This window comes from Jaculus jaculus, chromosome 6 (genome assembly GCF_020740685.1).
Source record: "Jaculus jaculus isolate mJacJac1 chromosome 6, mJacJac1.mat.Y.cur, whole genome shotgun sequence".
Taxonomy (NCBI): Eukaryota; Metazoa; Chordata; class Mammalia; order Rodentia; family Dipodidae; genus Jaculus; species Jaculus jaculus.
This window is the reverse complement of record NC_059107.1, coordinates 144,304,465-144,324,288: the sequence shown is the minus strand read 5'-3', so window position 1 is coordinate 144,324,288 and position 19,824 is coordinate 144,304,465. Positions and strand designations below refer to the sequence as shown.

The following is a 19,824-nucleotide window of genomic DNA, read 5'->3' as shown; positions in this document are numbered from 1 at the left end:
ATATCTACGTTGCCGTATTTCATAAACTTGTTCTTATTTTCATTCTATATAAATATCCAAGAACTGACTAATCCAAATTTGTATGTTAAAATTCTACAGCTACATTTTTTTTTTTTTTTTTTAGTGACAGAAGTGGGTAAGGTATATTCTGCCTTTTTGGTTCAGAAATAACCGTGGCCTTGACTGGGTCATAGGTGAAGAGGGTCAGCTTTTGGAGACTGGCACAGACAGGATGGAAGTTGGCATCCCATACCAGGCTAATCTGTTATTAAAACTGAATTCTCCATACTGTTCTTGGTTGCCTATATTGAATCAAGCTCTCTCTCTCTGTCTTTGGTTGGTTTTTCGAGGTAGAGTCTCACTCTAGCTCAGGCTGACCTGGAATTCATGATGTAGTCTCAGGGTGGCCTCGAACTCATGACGATCTTCCTACCTCTGCCTCCTAAATTACAGCTACATTTTTTTTAGTTAGGGTGACATGGTATATCTGTAGTAACTTAACTGTCCCAAAGTAAAAAGGGTTAGTAAATTATGACGTATTTACATGCTGGCATTACATATAGCTAATGAAAAGGGAATCTACTGAACTATATAATAATAGGCTGAGGTACAATTAGGATGTAAAAGTTTACAGGGAACTAAGCAATCTCTCTAACACATATGCTTAGTCAACAAGACTATGGACAATGGGTATGGTAATAAATGCCTTTAATACCAGAACGAGGGAGGCAAAGGCAGGAGGATTGCTGAGTTTGAGGCCACTGTGAGACTACATAGTGAATTCCAGGTCAACCTGGTCTGAAGTGAGCCCCTACCTTGAATACCCAAAAAGCAAACAAAAAAAAAAATGTTTTTGAAATTTTTTCCTTTTGGTTTTTTGAGGTAGGGTCTCACTCTGGCCCTGGCTGACTTCGAATTCACTATGTAGTCTCAGGGTGGCCTCAAACTCACGGCGATCCTCCCACCTCTGCCTCCTGAGTGCTGGGATTAAAGGCATGCGCCACCACAACCATCTTGAAGATTTAAACATGTATATATTTTGCTCATATACACCCTTCCATTACCCCTACCACTGAACCCTTTGAACCAATTAGTCCCCATTCTACTGATGTGTTTATTTTGTGTGTGTGTGTGCGTGCACGCATGCATGCACACGCACACACTAGCAGGCATGTGGTGTCCCAGAATTTAATTAGGATTGCTTGCATGAACATGGGTAGGGATAGTTCTAGAAGCATGGGTAGCATACCAGTGGCCACATCATCAAACAAAACTGAACTTTTAAAAAGCAGACATTTGTGGACTAGAGAGATGGCCCAGTGGGTAAGGCACTGGTCTGCAACGCCTAACAACCTGGTTCGATTCCCCATCACACATGTAAAGCCAAATGCACAAAGTGGCCCAAGCACCTAGAGTCCATTTACAGTGGCAAGAGGCCCTGGCGTGCCTGTTCCTCTCTCATTCTTTCTTACCTTCTGTTTGCAAATAAATAAAAATATTAAAATAAAGAACATTTGTTTTCTCAAGTTTTCCTATTCAAATTTCTTAAGCCCGTTTTCAGAAATTCTATCATTACTGTTTTTAGATTCAAATAGAAAAAAAAAAAACACTTACTCCAGATTTTATTCAAAGTCTCAGAGGGCTTGGTAAGCTGAGTAATATTACATCTCTTGATGAGTTTACTTATCAGCGTAAGGAAACTGAACAGCAGGCGGTCTGCAGCTTTTTCTTCAGTCTCCTCTGTGATCTAAGCACAACACGATGAACATCAGTGAGGTAACAACCCGGAAGTGTCCCTTTGCCAGCAAACACCTCTGTATCAGGCTTCTCAATCTCAGCACTGAAGAGCCTTTACAGTGTCTGCGTGTGCACTGGAGGATGCAGCAGTGTGCTGGCCATGTGCACTGGAGACAGGAGCAGTGTCTCTTGGCCTCTTTACCCACCAGATTCTAGTAGTGACTCCCACCCCACAGTTGTGACCAACAACAGTGATTCTGGACATTGACAAATGAGCCCTGGGAGGTAAGTCTAGCTCAGCTGATAATCTCTGATCTTCATGTGCTACGGAATATAACCTTGAACCCTATGTGGTGTGAGTGTGTGTGTGCGCTGTGGACCGAATACAGGGCCTTGTGTATATCAGGCAAAAACTAGATCTCCAACAACCCCATGTATTTTTTTTTGTTTTTCCAAGGTAGGGTCTCACTCTACCTCTGGCTGACCTGGAATTAACTCTGTATTCTCAGGGTGACCTAGAACTCGTGGCTATCCTCCTACCTCTGCCTTCCGAGTGCTGGGTTTAAAGGCGTGCACCACCATTCCCAGCTACCCCCATGTATTTTTTGAGACCCCAAACTCCTGATCCTTCTGTTTTGGTTTCGCAAGTGCTGGGATTACAGCTATGTGCCACCACACTATGCAATCATTCTACCACTGATCCATTCCCACAGCCCCCATTTGTATAAGTTCCAACTATGTTAAATTCTTGCTTTTATTAAATGGTCACAGTATTTATATTACCTATACCACCTCAAGTAAAGCATTTCAATAAAAATGTATTAGTTCTTAGCTAATTACTCACGTCTTTAAAGTTTTCAGGATCAATCTCCTTTTCAACCACAGGAAGAACAGTTCCAAGCCTTCTCTCAAAATCCACCCCTTCACTCTCCACAAAGAAGCCGCAGATCATGGCAGCAAGCTGCCTATTTAATTTCTAACAAAAATAAACCACAAAACAATGCTGAATTATAAAATGAGGGTGGGTACTGTCAACAGAGACGGAAGCACTTCTTTATGATGCCAAAATTTAGCAAAATAGTTTTGACAGCCAACACAGAAATTTTGAACATATCTTCACAAACAAGAATTTTTCTTAATATGGAACTTTAAAAAATATTTTAATTATTTATTTGCAAACAGAAAGACAGAATATGAACAAGTTAATGAATGAATAGGTCCCCTAGAGCCCATTGCTGCAAATGAACTCCAGCCGCATGCACCATTTTGTGGATGTGGCTTTATGTGCGTACTGGGGAATGGAACCTTGGCCAACCCATGTAGGCAGGCTTTACAAGTAAGTACCTTCAACTTTTGAACCATCGCCCCAGAATATGGAGCTTTTTAATCTACAGAATACTTAGATTCGTTTTCCATTAAAAAAAAAAAACAACAAAAACCAGATGGAAGTCCCACCCCTACTCTACCCACATGCCCAGTAATGTAGGTGTGTGGTAAGGAATTCCCTATCCAGGTGCGCAGCAAGGAATAACATAGGTCACAGGTTCATATTTTACAAAGATGGCAGTCAGTAAGTGGACAAAATGATAAAAATTAAATTCAGAAATGAAGAAGCAAAGCTGGAAATAACACAAGTGATGACATAAGTCATGTAGTAGAGTGCTTTGCTAACAGTAACAATGAGTGACTACAGGTGTTTTTCTCTGTTACTTTCTGGAACTTCTTATACTTCTCTCTCTCTCTTTATATTTATTAAGTACGAGCACCAAAGCTAAGACTTGTCATTGAATTATGACTAAGAACAACACTAACCTTTTTTGCTTCAAACCAGGAAGTGACCATACCAAACAGCCAATCCTTTTTCTCCAGGCTGACCTTACTGAGTAATAGTTTGATTGCCATGGAGGACATCTTTTTGCACTGGGCAGAGTCATCGTTGACCATCATTAGGCAAAGAGGGATGAAGAACATGCCGCAGCTCTCATGCAGCAGTCCCTAAGGGAAAGAGGCATCGCTGAGCACGCTGGAAAGGAGCCGCTAGGGGCGCTCTCACAGCGGTGGTCCCATGGGTAACAGTACCTGAGGGAAGGTGTCGAAGAGATAGGCGATCATTTCCAAGGTGGACTCTCTTCCAGTCTCATGTTCATAACTAGGGCAAAATGTGAGGTAGACTTAGCATCTTATAAATTTTATCAGTAATAAAAACTAAGATACAATGCCAGTGTCATCCTATTTCTTAAGAAACTGGGAAGATTATATATACTCATTGAGCTGCTGTGCAGTTTCAGATGTAATTTGGTTAGATTTTCGGCTTTGTCCTAACTGGTTTCTACTAACTGTAAGTGGCCAGATGAAACTGAGTGAAAAGTTACAAGAAAACTGCCACAGGAAGCCGAGAAGTCACTACACAGCACCCTCTTACTTAGCCTCTGCCCTTTTCAAGACAGTCACTACATTAAAGGCCAAGAAAAACAAAACAAAACCAACCAACCAACCAAAACCCTTGGCTACCAGTAAGTTAATGGCATTAGCTTACTTCAGTTGAGCCAGTATGAACTCTAAGTTTGGTCTCAATTTTTCACCAAGGGGATAGTCAAGAATGTATTTCAGAAAAACCTAGGAACAAAAACCGTAATTATTATCTGGATCCAGTAAAACCATTTTTTTTTTTGTAAATATTTTATTTATTGGCAAGAGGTGCAGATAGAGAATAGGCATGCCAGGGCATCCAGCTACTGCAAACGAACTCCAGAGGCATGTGCCACCTTGTGCACCTATCTGGCTTATGTGGGTCCTGGGGAATCAAACCTGGATCCTTAAGCTTCACAGGCAAGTAAGTGCCTTAACTGTTAAGCCATCTTTCTAGAACCTTCCCTTTTTTGTAATGGCACTGGGAATTGAACCCAGGGCCTTGTGAGGTTTCCAGTCCCTCCTTTCTTTCCAGGATCTGGTCCCTAAGCTATTTTCTGGGCACACTGATAGGCTATAAAACCTTATGAAGGGGAAATAAATCAGCTCTTTTTCAGCCTCCAGTGAAATATGACTACTAAATCCATAATTGTGTCCCTTCTGTTCCCACCTCATTCATCTAGGTCCTGCCCCATGGCAGACCCTGGCCTACCACTGCATGGCTAAAGAGGCTCTACATGCATGTCAGAAGCTGACTTCTGAAAGGTAGTGTTTTGGGCTGAGCAGCAGGAACTGTGGTCTGCATGGTGGTAATACTGATAATGATAACTAATGTACTTACTAAATGCCAGCTATGTGCTGGGAATTTTTTTTTTGGGGGGGGGGGTTCGAGGTAGGGTCTCATTCTAACTCGGGCTGACCTGGAATTCACTATGTAATTTCAAGGCCGCTTCAAACTCATGTCAATCCTCATATCTCTGCCTCCTGAGTGCTGGGATTAAAGGCCATGTGCCACCAAGCCCAGCTTAGTTCTTTTTATTCTCCTAAGAAACAGGTAGTATTGAAGACAAAAGCAAAATGTGATAGTCCCAAAATTCTGTGTGCCTTGTCTTTGTTCAAAGGCTTTACTTATGAACCATGAGCTTTCAGCCTCCTAATAAATTGTGACAATAAAGGCATGGCCACCAATTTTCTAGGGTCCTTCTCACCCTAGCTGTTAAATGGATATATTGCTTCTTTTGAAGCCTAACTGTAAATATCATGTGGGCACAGTCCGGGTACACAGGTAGTACTTAAGAGTAGCTGACCTTCTAACTGTATTCAAGCAAACTTTTTCCAAAGACATACCTCCTCCCTTCTACTCTGGCCTCCTCAGCAGTCTAAATCCTCCCTCAACCCAAGTGTGTTACTCTATTTCAGAACTTTCACTTCTGGGTAAAACACAAGCTCATTAAGATTGGAGATGGACAATTTTCTTTTTTTAAGGCATGCACCACCATGCCTGCCTTCTGACTTTTTAAAAATTTTTTATTTTGTTATTTTTATTTATTTATTTGAGAGCAACAGAGAAAGAGGCAGATAGAGAGAGGGAGATAAAATGGGCACGCCAGGGCCTCCAACCACTACAAACAACTCCAGATGCGTGCACCCCCTTGTGCATTTGGGTAACATGGGTCGTGGGGAATTGAGCCTTGAACCAGGGTCCTTGGGCTTCACAGGCAAGTGCTTAACCACTAAGCCATCTCTCCAGCCCCAAGATGGACAATTTTTGAAAGACAATTTGGACCATGTCACTCCCTGCCCCAGGCTCACAACAGCTTCTTCCAGTTGCTAGAACAATGTCCTAAGTCTTTCATCAGTCCACAGGCCCTACCTACTAGCCACCTCGCTTCATTCCTCAAATAAGGTCATCTCTGACCTCCAGGGCCACACTTTCTGGCCATCACTGCCTCCTCACCTGGAGGGTGAGCCTTATTCTTTCTGCAACATTCCAGCTTACTTGTCATTCTTCAGGACTCACTCAAGTTGACATCTCGTTAACTGAAAAGCTAAAACTGTAAGAAGGACCCATCACTTACTATGGGAATAAACTCTCTACGCACCTGTCGACACTGGACTCTGGCAGGCTCATTTTGTGCAGAAACTGCCAACTTGGAAACTTTCCGCATAACATCATCAATTTCAGGGACTAATAACTTTCTTGATAAAATTGCCTGAAATATAAAAGGAAAAGACACACTCTTTTATTTATTTATTTATTTTGCATTTTACTGCAGGCAAGGTAGGCAGTTTCAAACAGAATAAAAGTAGTATCAAAAGAATATCCACTTGACTCTTGAAAGACTAAAACCAACAATGGTGATAGTATACCTTCAGAAGACCGAATGCCGTGGCTTGTCTTGAAGTGTCATAAATGTCCTCCTCAGCATATGCCAGCAGAACCTGAAGCTGCTTTTCCGTTATCTGGTAAGACTTGACTTTCTTTACAACTGTGGTCACACACTGCAAGTCACAACAGCAAAGTTAATAGCCAGCATCCGCTAATCACAGAGGCAGTGAAAGGAAAAGGACTCAAAGCCTTTTCACAAAGGATAGCAACTCTTTAGCTTTTGCAAATTATTTTGGTAAAATATTTGACCCAAACCACAGAGGGCAAAGGAACACCAACTGTGATGATGATGGCTTGCTCCAGGCACAACTGCTTCGCCTCACCTTGAAACAATTTACCACCAGGTGGAAATTCTGGCCCTGTGCAGCTCCGAGTCTTGCGTAGTTCTTCAGCAAAAGGAAAAGGTGCTTTGTCAGCCGTCCTGCTTTGCTGTCTATGGACGGCAAGGGCAACCTCAAGACCCACATCAGGCACTGCAGAGCCCCTGTGATCACCTGCAAAAACATCACATCCGTCAGTAAGGCACTGCGGCTGTGTTCAGCCCACTTCTAAAGAGCTGTGCACAGAAGACAAGTTTCCTCTTTTCTTATGGAAGAACGTGAAGGCAGATCACAAGCAGCAAGAAAAGGTGCTCACTTCCATGTCAAGAATTTGGACAGGCTGGCCAATTTTAAGATGTTTGTTTTCTTAAATTTCATTTAAAAGACATTTTCTGGCCAGCATGGTGGTCCATGCCTTCAATCCCAGAACTCAGGAGGCAGAGGTAGGTGATCACTGTGAGTTTGAGGCTGCCTTGAGACTACATAGTGAGTTTCAAGTCAGCCTAGACTAGAGTGAAACCCTACCTTGAAAAACAAAACAAACAAACAAAAAAAAAAAAAACAAAAAAAAAAAAAAAAAGGAATTTCTAGAATGGCATTTTTGTTCTTACAAGATTTGTATAATGTATACAAAGCATTCTATAGATTCTATAGGCTACCATCCTTTCCCCTTCTCCTCATAATTAGTTAGGTCCTGAGGATTAAACTCCGAGCCTCATACATGCTAGGCAAATGCACTGTCCCAATCTACAACCCAGTCCTCTACTGGGTATTGTAACTGCAATGGCAGCCAGGTGTGACAGTACTTATCTATAATCCCAGTATTTGGGAGGCTGAGTGGTAGGAGGACCTTGCCAGCTTGGGCTACACAGATTCTGTCTCAAAAAAAAAAATAATAATAATAATAAACAAAATAAAAAACCCCAAATCAATAAATGAATATAAAAGGCCACTGTTTTTCTTTACAGATAGCTGGCTCAGAAATTAAGTATAGGAATCATCATTCACCATTTAGTATAGTTAAGTGCTATGTATGAGAATATAGAGGGTGTCCTGAGATCATGTGATTACACAAAGTCCTGAGGTTCAAAGGCTAACTGTCAGAGATCCAAGACCAGCTAGTTCAAGTCTTCCTGACATAATCCTTTCTGCTCTGGCTGTATGATGTCCTGATTACACAAAGAGCCTGGCACACTGAAAAACCTAGGTTCTGACCTGTCCTGTGACTCTAGAGACTTACTTAACCTCTTGTCAGTGATATGGGGATGTGGGAGATGCAGAGATTCCAAAGTCTGACAGGCTGAGGCTCCTAGCCTAGCTTGTGACTAGGCCTTAGCCCTAGCTTTCTTATCCATGAAAAGAAACAATACTATTGCCCCGGTGGTTGTAAGGATTGGAGATGATGCCGCTAGGACAACAACAATGGCGACCATAAATAATAATCATTGGCTGAGGGACACCACCATGCCCCCTAAAGACTGTGAAAACAAAATGAGATCATAGGTACAGGAGGCTTTTAAAGATGTTATGGGTGATCTGAACAAGAGGGACTTATTCACAGAAAGAACAGTGGGCATTTATAAACCTGGTCATCCATAAAGTGAGAGCCCCTGAAACACATTTCAGGAATTCTACACACACATGTCCTCTGAAGCAATGGACACTCCAACATGGACAGCCAGCCAACACTCACCTTCACGTCCTTGGAACCTAGACAGTCTATAAGGACAGACACAAAAGGATCCAACATCTCCAGGATGTGCTCGCTTGACGACTTGATCTTAGAAGTCTTGAGACTCAGATGTAGCAGCTAAAAGGTTTGAAGAAGGCATATGTATTATGTGCCCATAATACTAGATGTCTAAACAAATATGAAATGCTTTTTAAAAAAGATATTTATTTATTTGAGAGAGAAAAAGGCAGCAAGGGAGGGGGAGAGGAAGAGTGGGCATACAGAGCATCCAGCCACTGCAAACTCACTCCAGATGCATGCGCCACCTTGTGCACTTGGCTTACGTGGGTCCTGGGGGATCAAACCTGGGTCCTTGGGCTTTGTAGGTAAGTGCTTTAATTGCTAAGCCATCTCTCCAGCCCATGAAATACTTTTAGAGATGAACATGAACTTTGGTCAGATGTTCTATTTGCTGGGCATGATGGTACATGCCTTTAATCCCAATACTTGGGAGACAGAGGTAAGAGGATCCCCAGGAGTTTGAGGCCACTCAGAGACTACATAGTGAATTGCAGGTCAACCTAGGCTAGAGCAAGATCCTACTTCAAAAACAAAACAAAACAAAAAAATGACAACAACAACAAAGATGATCTATTTGAGCTGGAAGGGTCCCTATGAGTTTGAGGCCCGTCTATGTCTAAAGAGTGCGTTCCAGGTCAGCCTGGACTAGAGTGAGATCCTACATTAAAAAAACAAAACAAAACATTGTAGGCTAGAGAGATGGCTTAGCGGTTAATCACTTTCCTAGTGAAGCCTAAGGACCCCAGTTCGAGGCTTGGTTCTCCAGGACCCACGTTAGCCAGATGCACAAGGGGGCACATGCATCTGGAGTTCGTTTGCAGTGGCTGGAAGCCCTGGTGTGTCCATTCTCTCTCTTTCTCTCTCTCTGTCACTCTCAAATAAATAAATAAGAATGAACAAAAGAATTTTTTTAAAGTAGTAATATATAAAATAGTAAGTTTGTAAATGAGAAACCATCTTAGACTCTCATAAGTCAAGAAGATGAAAGCTCATTTTGCAACCAATATGCTATGGCAGTTACCAAAAGGCTACTCAGGATCTACCATGATTCCAGATGCTGGCATGGTGCATAGCCATGACTAACGATGGACATGTTCCCTATCCTGATGGCTCTTAGTCAGACACAGACCCTAGGGAAGTAAAAATGCCCAAGGCTCCAAGGACTTGTAGGGACGTGGAAGAGGGAAGAGTGGGCAGGTGAGGTCTCAGGGCAGCAGGTAAAGTGACTAGAGCTGCAGAAGTGGATGTGGCAGTGGGGATGGTACAGGAGGCTGGAACCTTGCAGCCTGTGGTGGTTTGAATAGATGGTCCCCAATATATTCAGTTTTTTATTTGTGGGTGGATCTTAAGGTGTGGTGGGTTTCAGATTTCAATCTAAAGGTATGCAAAATGTACTGTGTGGCTTTTGGCTTGTGCTTCTCTCTGTGAAAGCAGGCCAGCTTCTGCTGCCATTACAGAACTTCCCCTGGGTCAGTAAGCTTCAATAAATCCCTTCCTCCCTAACTGTGCTTGGCCTGGAAGTTCATCTCAGTGACCCTGAAGCTGTCTGCTATAGAACTTGGTACCAGGAGTGGTTCTAGAGAAACAGACTTGTAAGGATGGATTTCTCTAGTGGGCTTAGTGCTATCTGAGGTTGGCTCTCCAACTTCAATGCTACTAAAGGCCCTACTGGTGATAAGGAGAGTGCTTGTACTGAAAATAAGGAGGGCACTAATAATCCATGGTGTGCACTACTTAAAGAACCCAAATGCTCTTGGCTCTCTCCTAGGAAAATTACAAGCCAGAGGAAATACAATGATCATATTGTCCTCCGCTTCCACTCCTGGCACTGGGCGGACAAGTGCTCATCACCAAGCTATACCTCCACCACTCAATTTATACTTTTGAAAGCTCACCACCTTTAAAAAAAACTCAGTAATTTAAGAATTAACAATGCAACCCTAGCAAGTATTAGTTCAGAATTCTGGGATCATTATATCAAAGTAACTACTGGAATAGAAAAATAGTAACGAAAGATGGCTTAGCTATTAAGGAGCTTGCGTGAGAAGCCTAAGGACCAATGTTCGGCTCTCTAGACTCCACATAAGCCAGATGTGCACAAGATGAGGCAAATGTGCAAAGTTGTATATGCACACAAGGTGGCACATGTGTCTGGAATTCGACTACAATGGCTGGAGGCCCTGGCATGCCAATTCTCTCTTCCTCTCTCATTGAAAAAAAAGAAAAGAAAAAAGAAAAATAAAACCAGGGCTGGAGAGATGGCTTAGAGGTTAAGGTATTTGCCTGCAAAGCCAAAGGACCCCAGTTCGATTCCCCAGAACCCACGTATGCCAGAGGCACAGGTGGTGCATGTATCTGGCGTTCACTTGCAGTGGCTAGAGGCCCTGGTGCACCCATTCTCAATCTCTCTAATAGATAAATAAAATATATTTTATATATAAAAAAAGAAAAAGAGTAATGACAAATACACATTTAAAAAAATTTTCTATAACTGATTAGTAAGTAGTAAGGCATTTCTACTGGACTCCCTAGTATTTGAAATTCTACAGTGGATTAAACAGGAAGCCAGTCTCATTTTAAGGATGCTTCTTACCCGAAGCCCAGAGTCAACAAATATGTGCATGTTGGTTTTCCTGCTCACAGCAGCTTTTGGTCCACCTCGAACTGGAGTTGGGGGGAGCAGAAGGCAGCTCTGGGGAGGCAGACGTGGATCATGTGTAGGGGTTGCTGGACTTCTGACAATCACAAGGGAATAAAAACAGGAGGAAGAGCACTGTCAGCTACGTTTCAAGGAGTTACTGTGACCCCTTTGTTAAGAAGGAAATGCTATACTGCACAACGCTGCTTTTGGGGCAATTCCCAGCAACAGAGCTGAGAACAAGGTATGAATCTAAATGAAGATGGACAGCAAAAGGTTACCCCCTGTGGTTGATACCGGAAAATAAATGTCAAGGAGTCTCAGAACACAGAAGCAAAAAGGAAGCTTATAAGTTATTTTCAAATCTCTTAAGACCTAAACCTGTTTTATCAGCAGATGGTACCACAGCAACATACTGGTATCACAGCTACTTATTAAAAGAAAAACAATCTTGGTTGGGCACAGTGCCACACATCTTTAATCCTGGCATTTGGGAGGCCAAGACAGGAGTGGGGGCTTGAGTGTGAGGCCACCTTGAGACTACAGAGTGAATTCCTGGGCTCAAGGGAGACTCTAACAAACAATAACAAATAAAAACAACAACAACAAAAATGTTAAATGCGTCACTGGGAAGGACTTAGTCCAAATATCCCATCTCTTTCTTTTTTAAACTCTCAACTTTTATTTATGAGAGAAAGAATGAATGGATGGGTGGGCTAGGGCCTCTGCAACTGCAAAAGAACTCCAGATGCATGCACAACCTTGTGCAGCTGGTTTATGTGGGTTCTGAGGAGTTGAACCTGGGTCTTTAAGCTTAGTAGGCAAGTGCTGTAACAACTAAGCCACACCTCAGCCGCATCTCTCTCTCTCTCTCTCCCTCTTCTTTCTTTCCTTTCTGGGTTTTCAAGATAGGGTCTTGCTCTAGCCCAGGCTGACCTGGAATTCACTACGTAGTCTCAGGGTTGCCTCAAAATCACTGTGATCCTCTGACCTCTGCCTCCTGAATGCTGGGATTAAAGGTGTGTGCCACCACACCCAGCTTCCATCTCTTTCCTTTTTAGGAAGGTCTTGCTATATAGCCTAAGATAGCCTCAAAATCAATCCACCTGTCCCAGTCTCCTGTGTACACAGATAACAAGCATGTACACATCTTTGTTTTTCACTAAAGCATATTAAATTAACCTTCCTAAGAATAAATACCTGAAAGACTTCTCAGAGGTACCTAAAGGTCATTTAGATTAAGCGCGCCCCCCCCCAAAAAAAAACTTACTTTTCTTTCTCTTTTAACAGAGGTAGGTTCTCGCTGACCAAACCATAACTGAGCAGTAAAATGGATTCTGCTGTCATTTCTGGATTTACAATTAATCCTGCTATAATTCGGCGCAATGTTTCATGAACTTTCCGGGCAAGTTTTAAACTTGTGGTATTTTGTAGAATCTAAATTAAGCAAACATAAAACATCAGGCTGAAATTGTGTAGAGCTATACTTGGATTTGTTGTAATAGTTCCTTTAACTTTCAAGTGTTTTCTTCCCCCCAATTAAACACATATATCCTTAGTACAAGTTCAAACAGATTTAACACAAGTAATAGTCACTTATCACCTCAGCCCCAGAGATAAGCACTGATTCCTTCCATTCTCTGCTTCCCCCTTCCCTGCTGGTGAGGCCTCAGAGCACAGGGCTGCGGTTTCTAAGCTGTCATTAGCCAAGTGTACAATGGGTAACTATAGACATATGCATGTGGTACTTGCCCCCCCATTTAATAAAATGAAACATGTGAATGAAAAAGCTGCAATGGTCACCTCAGAGGACCTGAATGGAAATCAAACATTAGAACAACATTTAATATTTCATAATTCTTCTCTCATGAAACTTTTCAACCTCAAAATCTACCCACCATTCTTAGATTAGGACTAGAAAAAGTTATGTACATTCTAGGATCAATTATGACATTCATCTAGCCATAAAACACCTGGAATCCAGGGAAGCTCATGTCATTAGATAGTGCTGCTTGCTTGAGTTTCAGCAGACAAGGCTGGAATAAAGTGTTAGCAGCATAACCCAATGCTCACCCTGCAACAGGCGCAGAAAATAGGAAGGTACGTTAGAGCCCCTGTTTTCTAGAGGGCAAAAGCAGTGAGCGTTGGAGAAGAGATGTGGAACTAACTACTGACTTTTCCCTAACCATACTCCTTTCTGCTTTTCTGAGCCTGAATGTTTTTATCTGTAGAATGGAAGCAGTAGTGACCTCTGGATGGCTGTGAGGATTACAACAGGTAACAGTCAAAATCAATGCCAGTTTTCTTCCTCTTGGCAGTCTGGGAATATTCTGACTCCAAAGGCTGCTTTTACTTGCTGACAGCACACTGGTGTGAAATTCACCAGCACTTCAACTTTTGTTGACTTTCCCTTTACATCTCTTTCACATCCTGGACTGATGGCCATAGGGCTCTGGTTCTTTCTAGTGGCACCAAAGGAAGTCACACATGACCAAGTAAGTACAGTGTTTGCCCAGTTAAGATTCCTTCCAGGAACACAAAGACACTGTAACAGCATTCAAGTCCTTACCTCCTTTAATGGGAGAATTAGTTTTGTAACCTGATCTTTTCCTACAAACTTGCCCAGGATTTCGTAAGACTCGTAACTTTTGCTTCTCCGTGCCTCCATGACTTTGGAAAGAATCTGCTTTACTTCCTTCTCTTCAGCAAGGGCACCAAACAATTCATGGTTAAAAATCTGTGAAAGAAAGGTCAAATGTCATGCACTCAGCATGCTGGGCACACTCAAGACAGTGTATCAAAACAAGTCATCTCTGTTAACACACTTGCACGACCAAACCAAAGGATTAAAGACTGAATTGAGATGAGATGGGAGAAATTTTGAGTACATGTCACTCATTTCCAATGCACTTTAAGAACCAGTGTAGAACACCAAGAAAACGAAACATCCAGAAACACATTAAGATTCACATTAAAGGGAAACTAGTTCACAGCTATAACTATACAATAGGGCCCTTATTTATAATACCAAAGAGTATCTTAATCTCCATTCAATAAATCCTTGTATTTGCAACTTTAAGTCATTGCAATGAGATTCAAGATTACTATCTATATTTTTGCATGTATAAATGGCTTTATTACTAGATTTCTTTCCCACCTGGCCTAGATTCTGAAACATCTGGCTGCTCATTTCAGTTCACGAACAGGCTATATTTTCAAATAATAAAAGGTTATGTGAATATACTCTCTTCTTAATTGTACCTTCATAATTATTAATTACCAATTTAACAAAAAGTAATTTTTTTTTGTTTTGTTTTTCGAGGTAGGGTCTCACTCTAGCCCAGGCTGACCTGGAATTCACTATGGAGTCTCAGGGTGGCCTCGAACTCACTGCGATCCTCTTACCTCTGCCTCCCGAGTGCTGGGATTAAAGGCGTGCGCCACCACGCCCGGCTTAGTAATTAAGTTTTTGGTTTTAAATATTTTTTGATTCATTTGCAAGGAGGGAGAGAAAGAGAATGAATAAATGGGTAGACCAGGACCTCTTGCCACTGCAAATGAACTCTACATGCACGTGCCACTTTGTGCATCTGCCTTTATGTGGGTACTGGGCCATCAGGCTTTGCAGGCAAGTAAGTGCCGTTAACCACCGAGCCATTGATCAGGCCCCAAATTAATTATTACCCATTTTTCACTATTATAAAATTTTGGTTGAGCATACTTTTATAAACCCATAAATCATTCTATAATATGGATTCTGGCTACTGACATGACTAACTTCCTTCCCCAGAAAAACATTAAGCCAATTTATGGACTACCACCAAATGACAGGATGCTTCACCGCAAGCATCCTGGTCTTTTCAGTTCTTCTAATCTAAAATACAAGCCAGCACATTAGCTTTCTTCATTTGTGTTGGGAAGCACAGCTACAGCCTGATGCCTAACAAGCACTTACTCCATCACCGAGCTATAACCCACCCTAGGTTTAGACACTAGTACTTATTGTGTGGACTTTGTCCACATAAACTGGAATTCCATTTTGTAAATCTCACCTCAGTCATTGTATCTAAACAAGGGTCCAAATCTCCCACGTGCAGCTTGCTGGACAGGCCTTGCAGCAGCATGTGAACGGTGAAGGTGAGCACGTGGACCTGAAATGAGACACGCAGGTGTACGTAAACGGCGAGGACCCCACACCTAAACAACGGCTGACATCACAAGTACAGGGACATCCAGTATGCATTGCAGTTACTGCTCAGAGAAGATTTGACAAATATCACCAATTCAAATGACGCTCTTTGATTCTACAATTGTGGCTTAGCCAGGTCAGTGATGCATCAATTTAGTTGAAGTGTGCTTATCATATGAGTGTAATTTAACTTGTGAAACCCCCTCAACAGATGTGTGTCTGCAATGATTAAAACAGGACCCTAATCCAGAAAAGTACTCTCCCACTGTCTCCAGCCCAACTTTTAACTTTAAAAGTCAAGGTATAAATTAAGAAGCCTGCCAGTGCTGAATGCAATCCAAACTGGTACATAAAGTGTCAAGAAGCCTTTGTCCTCAGTAATAATGGAGTAAATCTTTATGAGGACCCTTTCTGTGAGAAAGATGCTGTATTAATATTTCACAAGCATGAAAGCATTTACACTTCATCCATCCAATGTGTGGCAAGGCTGCACAAGTATCAGTACTTTTCAGATGGGGGGCTGTACAGCAGAGATAGGCACAGTACCGCGTCCAAGGTTGCCATTGTTAGGAAGAGGTGGAGTAGGGGTTTGAAACCCAAGGCGCTGCTTCCAGAGCCCAGCTCACACGGCTGTGTCAGCTGCTCCAGCTTCCTTAATGCATTCGGTGTTTAGCTGCTAGTGCTGCAATATAGTGAACGCCGACTATGACCACAGGGCATGGACACAAACAGCTATCAACACAGGCTGGACCCTAAAGGCATACCTTCTTTTTTATTTATTTATTTATTTGAAAGCGACAGACAGAGAGAAAGACAGATAGAGGGAGAGAGAGAGAATGGGCGCGCCAGGGCTTCCAGCCTCTGCAAACGAACTCCAGATGCATGCGCCCCCTTGTGCATCTGGCTAACATGGGACCTGGGGAACCGAGCCTCGAACCAGGGTCCTTAGGCTTCACAGGCAAGCGCTTAACTGCTAAGCCATCTCTCCAGCCCAAGGCATACCTTCTTAAGTGCCTTACCTATGACCTTCCATAAGAAAAGAAATTTTAAACATTTTATTTATTTACTTGACAGAGAATGAGGGAGAGAGAGTGTGAATGGGCACACCAGGGCTTCCAGCCGCTGCAAACAAACTCCAGATACATTTGCCCCCTTGTCCATCTGGCCAACGTGGGTCCTGGGGAGCAGAACCTGGGTCCTTTGACTTTGCAGGCAAATACCTTAACCACTAATCCATCCCTCCAGCCTTTTTTGTTTTTTTTTAAAGGATTTTAATGTTATTTATTCATTTATTAGAGACAGAGAGAGTGAGGGAGAGAGAGGGAAAGGAAGAGGGAGAGAGAATGGGCATGCCAGGGCCTCTAGCCTCTGCAAATGAACTTCAGACGCGTGCACCAACATGTACACCTGGCTTACGTGGAACCTGGATATTCAAACTGGGGTTCTTAGGTTTGCAGACATGTGCCTTAACTGCTAAGCCATCTCTCCAGCCCAAGAAATTTTTTTTTTTTTTTTTTTTTTTTTTTTGAGAGAGATGCAGGTTGGGGACAGAACAAAGGTCCAGGCATTGTTTTCTGCTCAACATCTTCCAGACAACCCAGAATTGGGCTGATGGGAAGAACACTGGATGCCCCTGTTCTGCTGGGACGAGCAGGAGAGGGTACTGCTCAGGATCAAGGAAGGTCTATCATTTCTCTTTTATTCCATCCTTCTGCACCCAGCCCCAGGCAAGAATTGCCCCCGGGACAGCACTAGTGGGAAGTGAGGAACTGTATCAGAAAAGAGAGCAAAGAGAGCCAACAGTAGATGGAAATTTTAGGAGTAAATACTCAGCACCTAAAAAGAGAAACTCGTTGGGTGGACCCAATGGTAGGATGGTCATGAAGCTGGAACCGGTGAACTTGAGGACAGACTAGTAGCAACCACCCAATGTAAACAACAAGGAAATGTACAGAAGCTGCTCCGAGAAAAACAAGAGACCTAACATTCATCTCACTGCAAGTGTGAGAAGAGAAACAATTGTAGTGGAAGGATTTACATAAATACTGGCTGAAATCTCAAATTTGGTCAGTTAAATTGGGCGTGGTGACACTAACCTTTAATCCCAGCATTTGGTAGGCAGAGGTAGGAGGATCGCCATGAGTTCAAGACCACCCTGAGACTACAGAGTGAATTCCAGATTAGCTTGAGTTACAGTGAGACCATACTTTGGAAAAGCAAACTAACTAACCCCCCAAAAAGGGGGGGGGGCTATGTATATGGTGGTCCCTAGAGCAGTCACTAAGGAAAAGCCATATAAAGAGGTGGCCAAAGGGATTCTGGTATTTTAGTGTGAGAACTGGTTTCCTGTGCATCACTAAACTAAGACATGAAAGGTATAGTTAATGACCAGAAGTCTTGACTGAGCTCTTCAGGAATAAGCTGCAATGCTCCCCAATCTTGAAATCACTCTAAAGTCCCTTACTAAGTCTGCTGCTGGTCAGGAGCAGGGCTCAAATGTCTGCCTTCTGAACAGTCCCAGACACTGCTTGCCCAGTGCCTGGAGCTAAACCACCATGCAACTACTCAGAATGTTCCATATTCTGCCTGGGGCCCTTAATGTTTTTGTACCTTATATCACATGCTTACAATCTCATACACAAGGACTTATTTCCTCTGGCAGTACTTTCAATAAACACCAAGAATTTTATTAAGATCTGGACAATATGAAACTTGACACCCAACAGTTATAAAGAAAAAAAAAGGTACTACAAGGAAATGTAAACTAACAAATAGGAGCTTTTCAAATGTACCTGATTTGTTGTGTTCAAGATGCTAGTATCAGAAATCTTAACAGATTCAAACATAAACCACATGATGCAATTTACCTGATATCCACGGACAAGGGTGGTCTGTAATTCTTTCAGAACATATTGCAGAAAGTACACACCCAGATCCTCTATTATTTTGGAGAGAGTGCTGCGTGCAATGTCTCTGATTTCCTGTGCTCTGTTTTTGAGGAGGGCACATACTCTCAGCAAAATACTAGAAAATGCAAAAGTGAAAAATGACCAAACAGAAAATAACTGTAATCATCCTTTATTTATTCATATGTGCACATGCAATACATGGGCACCAGGGTGTCTTGTAACTACAAATGAATGTAGCTGCATGTGTCCAGCTTTCCATGAGCGCTGGGGGAACTGAATTCCGGCCAAAAGGCTATACAAGTGAGTGCCTTTAACCACTGAGCCATCTCCCAGCTTCCATAACTATCCTTTTCTCTCTTAATTTTTCGTAACACTAATTTTCCAGCTAGGATTCAAACCAGGGCAAACTGAGATTCAGAAGTCAGGAGGGAAAGAAGCAACTTTTGAGTTTCCCTGATCCTGCCTGATTCATCACACAACGCACCTGGGCAGATTTGCCTCCATCACCTCCTGAGGAAGGGACCGCATGAGTTTAACCATGGCAAAGGCTAGAGGAACACGAACCACTTCCTCATCATTCACAACCTTTGACTTCACCAGCTTGTGCTCCTCTTCTCTTTTCGTCTGAAAGAAAAGTTTATGTCAAATTCAAACAAAAATAAGGACCAATGACCTGCCAACACTGTAGCTGAGTCTGTTTTCTCCTCCTCTGTCAGTCCAGGCCAATGACTGGCTCTCAATACTGTGCTTGCCACACTTAACTTTATCCCAATACTACACCACTAGCCTTGCATTTGAAAGGCAAACTTTTTATATTTTAAGTTTATTGCTAGTTTACTTTCTTTGCAAAACTAAACTGTGCAATTTGAGAACAACCCTCTAAAAATTATAAAAGTAAAAAGACTGGCCTACTTAAGTAGGATGTGGCAGTACACACCATTAATCCCAGACTCAGAAAGCTACAGCAGGAAGATCATGAGTTGGGGCCAGGCCACTTTTCAAAGAAGCAGCTAGAGAAGAATTGAAGCTACATTTCCACCATCAAATTTTGAGTGCTGTAAATATATAAAATTTACATGAAATACGTTTTGTTTAGAACTTAAGTGTTTGACACTATGGGAATGTAAGAAATACAGTGCTTCAAATAAAAAAAATCTGACATAAACACAAGTAAGTATTTTATATTGGTTGTTGGTAAATGTTTTTGTAAAAGGACAGATATTTTTGGCTTTGTGGTATATGCTATAGCTAGACAATGGTAATGAGTGTTTGTCCTACTAAAACTTTATTTATAAAAACAGGCTGCAGCCTAGCTACAACTCATGGACAATAGATGGATCTTGATTCCCTTTCCTACCTCCCTTAGGCCTGGCTAGGATGATTTTTTTTTTTTTTTTTTCCCGAGGTAGGGTCTCACTCTGGTCCAGGCTGACCAGGAATTAATTCTATCATCTCAGGGTGGCCTTGAACTCATGGCAAT

At 42.2% G+C, this 19,824-nt stretch overlaps 1 protein-coding gene across 1 annotated transcript in view; it reads right to left on the bottom strand.

Moving 5' to 3' along the window:
- Positions 1-19,824, bottom strand: part of Utp20 (UTP20 small subunit processome component) — a 101,123-nt gene that overhangs the window by 7,588 nt on the left and 73,711 nt on the right. The window contains exons 42-56 of the mRNA XM_045151870.1: positions 18,829-18,968; positions 18,303-18,459; positions 15,299-15,397; positions 13,816-13,983; positions 12,517-12,683; positions 11,202-11,343; positions 8,549-8,665; positions 6,859-7,029; positions 6,517-6,648; positions 6,249-6,359; positions 4,274-4,353; positions 3,817-3,886; positions 3,550-3,732; positions 2,582-2,713; positions 1,615-1,747 (exon numbers count right to left, since the gene is read on the bottom strand). Of these exons, the coding sequence (XP_045007805.1) occupies positions 1,615-1,747; positions 2,582-2,713; positions 3,550-3,732; positions 3,817-3,886; positions 4,274-4,353; positions 6,249-6,359; positions 6,517-6,648; positions 6,859-7,029; positions 8,549-8,665; positions 11,202-11,343; positions 12,517-12,683; positions 13,816-13,983; positions 15,299-15,397; positions 18,303-18,459; positions 18,829-18,968 (2,002 nt within the window). The remainder of the gene's footprint in view (positions 1-1,614; positions 1,748-2,581; positions 2,714-3,549; positions 3,733-3,816; positions 3,887-4,273; positions 4,354-6,248; positions 6,360-6,516; positions 6,649-6,858; positions 7,030-8,548; positions 8,666-11,201; positions 11,344-12,516; positions 12,684-13,815; positions 13,984-15,298; positions 15,398-18,302; positions 18,460-18,828; positions 18,969-19,824) is intronic.